Below are 7624 nucleotides of genomic sequence, written 5' to 3'. Positions count from 1 at the left end.
ACAACCCCTCATTTGGAGCTTCCAAAGACCCATTTCTAGGGCGCAAAGCCCTCGTTTTTGGTACTGAAGCATCCCTTGAAGGCACAAAACCTAATGCAGGGTTCAAAGCCTCAGTTTCATTTCCAAAGCCCCACTCTTAGGGCCCAAACCCTCCATTGGAGAGTCCAAAGGCCTCTTTTAACAGCTGAGGGCCTCCCCTGGAGTGACCCAAGCCCTCTCTTTGGGACCAAAGCCTCATGTCTTGGGGCCCTATCGACACCAATAGGTTCCCCTCCTTTGCAGAGCCCAAAGGGTCACGTGTAGCATCTCCCCCACCATTTTTAGTGCCCAAAGCCTCATCTGGAGGGCCAAAGTCCTCATTGTTCTGGTCCAAACCTTTTGGCCTTTTATGACCCATAGCTGTTCTTTAGGGCCCACAGTTTCACTTGGAGGGTTTAAACCCTCAGCTTTAAGGCACAAAGCCACGCTTTTAGGCTCCAAAGTTACACTTACAGGGCAGAAAGCCTCGTTTTCCCTTCCCAAAGTCTTAGTTTTGGCTTCCAGAGCCCCATTTCAGGCTCCAAACCCTCATTTTGAGGGTCCACAGGCTCCCCTGCAGTTGGCAAAGTCTCCTTTTTAGAGCCCAAGGCCACTTTTTTAGTTGCCGAACTCCCATTTTCAGTCTCCAAAGCCTCATTTTTAGGATCCAGCCAGTCGTTTTCAGGGTCCAAGCGACATCCTGAGTTTCCAAACCCTCATTTTTATGCTCCAAACCCTTCTCTTAGGGCCCAAAGCCTCACTTTGAAGGCCAGTCCCTTGTTGCGACACAGACAGGACTGTCGGGGGATGCAACGGGTCTACGAAATGCCTGACAGTTCGAGAACAGCGCGACCTTGAGCAGCTTGTAGTGTATCCTTGAAAGTCTGGGAAGATCCGAGAAGAGCGGTACAAAAACAAGATAGCAATAAGAAGAACCGTCCTGATGAACTCACCAATCATGAATTGTTAGTTACTAACTAAACCAATCATATACTAACACATACTCCGAAGTAGGGGATAAAAAGGTGTGTTAGAACAATAAAGGAGCCATTTTGCATGATCTGTTACTTGTCGTGTCCATCTCTACCGCGACACAGGACCACCAACGGGCCTGGGTAGGAACCCCAAGGCCCATCAGGAGGTCGTGAGGGGACGAGAGAATAAATGCACAGAACAAGGCGCAGCCTTCAACAGCGCCCACCTATGGGACTCACAGAAGGCATGAGTACAGCTTTGCAGAGCTGGACCAGCCCCTCCAATAGCCCAGCCACAAAGCTTTCTAAACAAGGCAGAAACATTGACTCCTTTTCTCGTCCCTACTTAAGATTCCCTGTAGAACTGGGTCTTGGCCTGACCGAGGCTGTAGGAGGGAGGAAGACGAGGGAAAACTTTGCAGGGAAAACACCCAGACACAGTATGGCCTGGCATCAATAAATGTAGGCACAAGCAAGCCCTTGGGAGCAAACTCTTTATTCTCTGCCTGGGGGAGCTGCCTGGGGGCTCTGTGGCCCTGGAGCCACACACCTCCTCAGGACATCCTCCACAAGGCTCCCAGCTACCGCCCTCTTCAATGACTCGGGCTGCACAGGCTCCTCCGGGAGAAGCTTTAAACGCACTGGTCTGTGCCGTGCTCCTGCCTGGGTAGGGCGCTTGGGACCCGCTGGAGGCATGGGCTCTCTTGGAAACTGGGGGCCCGTGGGGGGAAGGGTGTCTGCGGTGCTCCCTGGCCGGAGTATACGCAGAGTTTCCAGTGCAGGCACTGAAGACCTTGCTGTGGCTCCGGAGGTGGAATCCCTGGACTCCTGAAGGCCTTCTGCTGTCTGGCGAGCACCTTGCGCAGCACCTCGGCGGAGAGGTGGGAGGAGAGTACGTGAGCTCTCCTCTTTGAGTTGTCCCGCTTCCTCCGAAGGCGTGACTATTGCAGGGAGGCTGAGAGGTGGCAAGACTTCCCTTGGTTGAAGCTTCTCCGATTTTTGCTTGGACTTCCTTTCTTCCTCTAACTTCTTCCTCACCGTTTCAAGAATTTCAAGGACAATGGTTTTGGCATACCCGATCAATTCAGCATCCAGCTGCTGAACTCTGGAGATGGCGTTTTGGATGCTCTCCTTGGCAATCTCACAACTCACTCGTGAGACATCAGCAGCCTTTTGCAGTGGTTGCAACACAGGCACCTTTGCTCTCTTGCTTGCTTCTGGGATCTGCCGTTCCGATGCTCTGGCTGGTCCTTGTCCTTCTGTCACTCCTTGAATCTTCAGGATCTCAGAAAACTGACAGCGGAAGTCCTGTTCAAACTGAGAAGCTACAAAGGATGACAAGGTGGAGCTAACACTTTCAACAGCCTCTTTCGTCCTTTTGTCGATAGAAGACTGTGAAGATGCTCTGTCGGAAGATGCTAGTTCCGCCTCCCTCCATCTCTCTTCTCCAGATTTGCCTGCTCGGCTGGTTCTTCCCGCAACAAGCTCTGACAGCTTCTGCCTGCCTGCTGGCCCAGGCTCGGCTGCCTCAGACGTGCTGGGCACCAAGTGCTCCCCAAAGCTCTCCAACACGTTCGCCACAATCTCTTGAGCCACCAGTCTGATCTTGTCCCGGCGATCCGCAGAAGTGTCCAAAGGCTTTGGCCTTCTGGCACTGGCAAACAGCCTTCCACGGACCTCATGGGGAGCCTTCCTTAAGACGCGGACGGACTGATCCAGCGCCTTCACCCGCTCCAGCACCTCCTGGACCACGGTCTCAGCCACCTCTTTAAGCTCCTGGTCTTCTGCCAGCGTAGCCCGCAGCACCGTAGGCTGTATGCTGTTAGGCACTTCTTCTCCGGCACACGCTGCAGACTAAAAGGAGGAGCAGTTAATGAGTGAATGGGTTCCTTCACCTCCCTTTGCTTTCCTCTTCCTCCTCACAGGACCCCTGCCCAGACGAGTCCCTAGCAGTCAAGCTGGAAAAACTCTGGTTTCTCTGTAGGCCACCTGGCACACCGAGGTTTCTGGTCTCCTGCGGCCAGGAGCCAAGTGTTAGGGGCACCTCTCAGAATCAAGCAGGTGCCATTTTGCTTAGAGCAAAGGGCACTGTAGCCCCCCTGGACCTCAGAACCAATAGCAGAGGGAAAGCTGTCGAAGGTACTGGACCAGGCTCTTCTGCCACGGGTCCCAGCTGCCCTCTATCAGGGTGCCCTGTTTGCCCCTTTTCAGGGCCGAATGCCAGGAACGGCTGTTCTGAGAGCAGAAAAGAAAACGATCCTTCTTCTTGAGGCACATGGCTGTTGTCTGCCAGCCCAAGGAAATGTCCTTGGGACAGGAGGCAGCCTGAAGGTCCACCGCGGGCTGCCAGCCTCGTGCAAAGTGGGGAAGAAATTGCGAGTCAAGCACAGAGCCAGGCAGCAGCCGGAAATTGTCATTTGCTCTTTTGCAGCTTGACAGCCTGACTGCCACGGCAGAAGGAGTTTAACCCTTCACCCCAGCATGGATAGCACCCCACACTATCCAGAAATGCTTCCCAAGTGGCTGTTGCAAGGGATGGAGCCGGGCAATGTTTAACGGGACCCCCGCTAACGAGGACTGGGCAACAGCAGGCTCTCCGCTAAGCTCATCAAAGACCTCCTGGAAGAGAAAACCAACCCACGAATGGCCAAGCACCGGCACTGTCAGGTTCAGGGACACTGCATCTTTGGATGCAGAAGTCTTTGGACGAAACCAAGACTTTTTCAACCAGGCGCGAAACCAGCACCATGGACCGTGCGGCCACTAGTGCAGCAGGTTTGTGCTAAATGTGTGAGACCCTGCTCAGAAGTGGCCACTGAGAGCGCCCAGGCACACTTCTGTGTCAGAAAGGGCTAGTGCCTCGTGTCTGAGACACAGGAAGGCAAGCAACCGCTTCTTAGTCTCCGACAGCCACCCTCAAACAAGGACACGTCGCACACTGGCCAGGCACCACCTCCTCAGTGACCAAGCACCCTTCGCAAGCCCTGAGCAGCTCTGTGTGTGTGGCAGCGTCCTCTCCCGAGTACCAGGTACCAACGTGCTGCTGCACAGCAGAGGCAGCCCCCAGCATCCACCCGGCTCCTACTCACCGGCCTTCCTTTGAGAGCGGACTTGTCGGAGCTGCTCTGCATGCCTGGCTGCCTCCTCTTTCCCAGCTGCTGCTGCTGCTGGCACTTGGCCTGCTGGAGGAGGCGTTGCTCTTTTTCAAGAGCCTCCAGTCTTTCCATCGGCTTCTTGGTCACAGTCAGATGCCTGTCAAAAGAAAGGAAGGCAGCTGAGAAGGAGCACCTCTGACCGTCTTGCCCAGGCCATTTTCTGCTCGGCCACTCCCATCACCCTGCTCCTGGTTACTTTGCTCCAGTAGTCCTCCTGCCTGTGCAAGGCTCCAAACACAGACTGCGCCAACGTGACTGCAGCCCGCACCAGCTCCTTCCACCACTGGCCTTTGTTTACTCCAACAGGAGGCTCCAGCACTTCTCTCAGGGACCAGAGGCCCCCTTGAAGAGCAAGCGTTACTTGGCCTTTTCTTACCTCTGCCTCCTCTTCCTCTCTCCACCTGGCAAACTCTGTCTTTGCTCCTGCGGCAGCCACTCTTGCGGGTGAGAAACGTCAGTCCCTCCCGGCAGTTTGGAGGCATCCTCTGATTGGGCCAGGTCTTGCTGAAGCTTTTTCTGAAAGGTGACATTGGGTTGTGGCTTGCTGTTGCCTGGACAAGCGCTCACGCCCCTGCACGCTGAGGCACCCCGCGGACCCAGGACAGCGATCCGCTTCAGCCACGCGACGAGGGCAGAAAAGAAATGCTTCCCTCGGGACTCCGCGTGCTTGCACGTGGCTGTCCCGCCCATGCCCACCCCTGCACCCTGCGCTAGCTCAGCTCGCAGCCCGGTACTCCTTTCCCTGCCACAAGACCCGGCCCAGCAGCACAGCCCTCACCTCTTCTGCACTGACCGCCTCCCCTCCCCGACATGCTGCAAGTAAAGCCCCAGCCCTCGGCACCGTGCCGCTGACCGGTGCCCACGAACACTCCGCTTTGCCTACCTCCTCTCGCATGAATGTTTTCTCTGCCTCCAGCTTGAGCGTGGTCAGATATTGCCTGTACTCATTGAACTCCTTCAGAGTGCAAACCACCTATGGAGAGACGAGGGGAGAAATCCCCCGAGAACTCTCAAGCCAGCTCCGTAGGCTGCCTTCCCCAAAACAGCCCAAACCCAGCGGCGGGAGGGGAGATGCTCCTCTGCACACCCTCCCCTCCCCTCCCCTCCCCTCCGCTCCCCTACCCAGTGGCGGGGCCCCTGACTCCCCCCCAGCCAGGGCCGAGCGGTGCTCCTCGCCTCAGCACCGGGCCTCGCACCGGCTGCCTCCTTGACGCTCAGGCAGCGCGGGGCAGCCGGAGAAGAGCAGCAGTGGGAATTGCCAGAGGGACGCTGGCGCTACTTCTGCTCCCAGGGAAAGCAGCCCCACAGCCCTGTGCCCTCCGCCAGCAACAGGCGGCTGCAGCAAGCGCTCTGGGAACCCCGCTTGATGAGGACTGTTTTTATCAGCCCGATACCCAAACCTACTCTGCCGTCACTGGTGACGTAACCCTCTCTCTTCAGCCTCTGCAGGTTGTCCTTGCGTTTGTGGTAGGCCCGCAGATGCGGGTCATGCAGGCTGTTGTAGTCGGTGCTCAGCAGGCGGCAGTATGGATCTCCCAGATTGAAATAGCCAGAGGGCTGGTGAAGCTGTGAGAGAGATTTTGCACACTATGAAGGAGGAATGAGAGAGCAGCAAAGGGGTGCCAGGCGGTACTTGTGAAAAAGTAAAGGTCCTTTGAGGACCAACACTCTCCTCCATCCTTCTGAAGCCACAGAGGACACCACAGCCGGGCTGTGGGGTCAGGCTGGGCTGAGCTAGGCTGGGCTGGGCTGGGGGAGAGAAGACAAAGCCCACCAGCAAAGTAGGCATCTTAGGCCAGCAGAAAGAACTGCAGACCTTGCCAGTCCTCCTCTTTGTCTCTGCACCAGGGAGCCAGGAGCTTCCCTCTACTCCCCAGCGCTGCCAGATTGAAGGGCTGTGGCGCCCACTGTAGAACAGGCAGCCACAAGGACTTCTCTGAATGACGGGGACCCCGTAAAAGAGGAGAGCTCTTCTACCCCTTTCTACTTCCTTTACCTTTTCCCCCAGCTTTGTCCTGCAGAAGACAGGCTTGGAGCCCGCGTGCACAGGGATCTTGACCCCAAGGGGGAGGTCCAGCAGCCCAGGACCTCCTTCTGCCAGTGGCTGTCTCCTGTTCCCGAGCTAGAAAGAGGGAGACACTCATGGGCACTCAGGCACTATCTCCATATAAGCCTCCTGCACGGCAGCTGCAAGAAAGGCTCTCGGAAGACTCCAACCAAGGGGAGCGCCCAGAGCGGCCCAGGCAAGAGCTGCTCTCTCCTTCCTCGCCCCCGTCCCCGCAACTCCCGACCCTCCCTCAACCCACGTCTGCGTCCTTTCGCAGCAAGCCCTGCCACCTGCTTAGCCGTAAGCCAGGCTGGGCAGAGAGGCAGGACTCCCTGCAAACTCTCCCCAGCCCGACCACCTTGGGATCCCTCCCAGCTCCCCAGCCATGTCCCAGGCTCCCGGCCTGAGCACTCTCCATCGGCACACTGCTCACCTTTCCCCCCTTCCCCACTACGCTCAGCAGTGCGTCCACGTTTCGGACGCCAGCAGTGAGACGGTGCTCCATGGCTCCTTCCAAGAGCTCTCCTGGAGCTGCGACCCTGCGCTGGCACCTCTCGCTCCAGAGGCACCCAGCTGTGGCCACCACAGCCGGTCTTCCAGCAAGCGCTTATATAGAGCAGTTGCACATTGTTGCATCACTGCATTGCTGCATCATCACGTTGCTGCACCACCGCATTGTTGCATCATCGTCTTGCCACGCCACTGCCCAGCCGCCCCAGGGCCCACCTGCAGGCCCGTCTGGACACGCATGAGGGCCACCCGCTCTCGCTGACCCTGCTTTGAGCAGGGGGCCTCCACTCGGTGCTGACCTGCTGCCCCTTCTTCCTCCTTCTACCTCTTTTTCCCAGCTTTGGCCTTCAGATGGCAGGGCTGGAGCTGGGCCGCCCGCGGGCGGCTGCTGCTGCACTGGATTTGGTAGACCATTTTTAGACCATTTCCCTCTCACGGGCAAAGCAGCCTCAACTTGGGGAATTGCACCGAATTACATTTTTGGCCCACTGCCCTCAACATCTCCTTCCCGATTTGCGTCTTGAGAAACACAGAGGACAAACGAAGGATGCACAAAGCCCCTCTCCTCCCCTTGCTTCAGCCCAGACACCTCTCTGTCCCCTCCTCAGTCTCCCCTGCCCTCGTTTCTGCTGCGCGTCACCCTCTGCGACACCCTCCCAGTGCCTCCCGGGAGGTGATGGGCGGCGCAGGACGTTCTGCAGCGGTGCAGGGAGCACCTCAGTGCCGCCTGCTGCTTCTGACCCATCAGCTTCCTCCCACACCAGTGACCTCACCATACCCCAGCAATGTCACCTGCCACCGCACCACCCTCTTGCTTGCCTCTGTCCTCTGCCTCTGGTTCTCACAGTCCCTGCCCTCCTCCTGCTTCCCCAAGGGGCTGAGGAGCTCAGAGCTGGGGCAAAGTGGGCACAGCGCTGCTA

General features: G+C 57.4%; 1 protein-coding gene across 1 annotated transcript; it reads right to left on the bottom strand.

Annotated features, from left to right (window-relative positions):
- Nucleotides 1-567: 567 nt before the first annotated feature.
- On the bottom strand, nt 568-6821 carry LOC126037448 (trichohyalin-like). The gene is made up of 9 exons (XM_049797766.1): nt 6628-6821; nt 6144-6269; nt 5552-5713; nt 5031-5120; nt 4524-4663; nt 4082-4244; nt 2291-2846; nt 1889-2143; nt 568-611 (listed from the first exon to the last, which is right to left on the bottom strand). The coding sequence occupies exons 1-9, from the start codon at nt 6697-6699 to the stop codon at nt 568-570; spliced, it is 1608 nt and encodes a 535-aa protein (XP_049653723.1). The 5' UTR covers nt 6700-6821.
- Between the last annotated feature and the right edge of the window lie 803 nt (nt 6822-7624).

Source organism: Accipiter gentilis, unplaced genomic scaffold (genome assembly GCF_929443795.1).
Source record: "Accipiter gentilis unplaced genomic scaffold, bAccGen1.1, whole genome shotgun sequence".
Classification (NCBI taxonomy): domain Eukaryota; kingdom Metazoa; phylum Chordata; class Aves; order Accipitriformes; family Accipitridae; genus Astur; species Astur gentilis.
Note: the sequence above shows the minus strand (reverse complement) of the source record. Positions and strands in the feature narration are given on the sequence as shown.

Bases quoted from the DNA above. Each gene is read 5' to 3' on its own strand.
- LOC126037448 (XM_049797766.1), bottom strand. From the start codon at position 6,699: ATGGAGCACCGTCTCACTGCTGGCGTCCGAAACGTGGACGCACTGCTG. The intron at 2,847-4,081 runs GTGAGTAGGAGC...TCCTCCTTTTAG, and splicing joins CCGCTCTCAAAGGAAGGCCG to TCTGCAGCGTGTGCCGGAGA. The intron at 612-1,888 runs GTACTCTCCTCC...GGCTCTAAAAAG, and splicing joins ACTCAAAGAGGAGAGCTCAC to GAGACTTTGCCAACTGCAGG.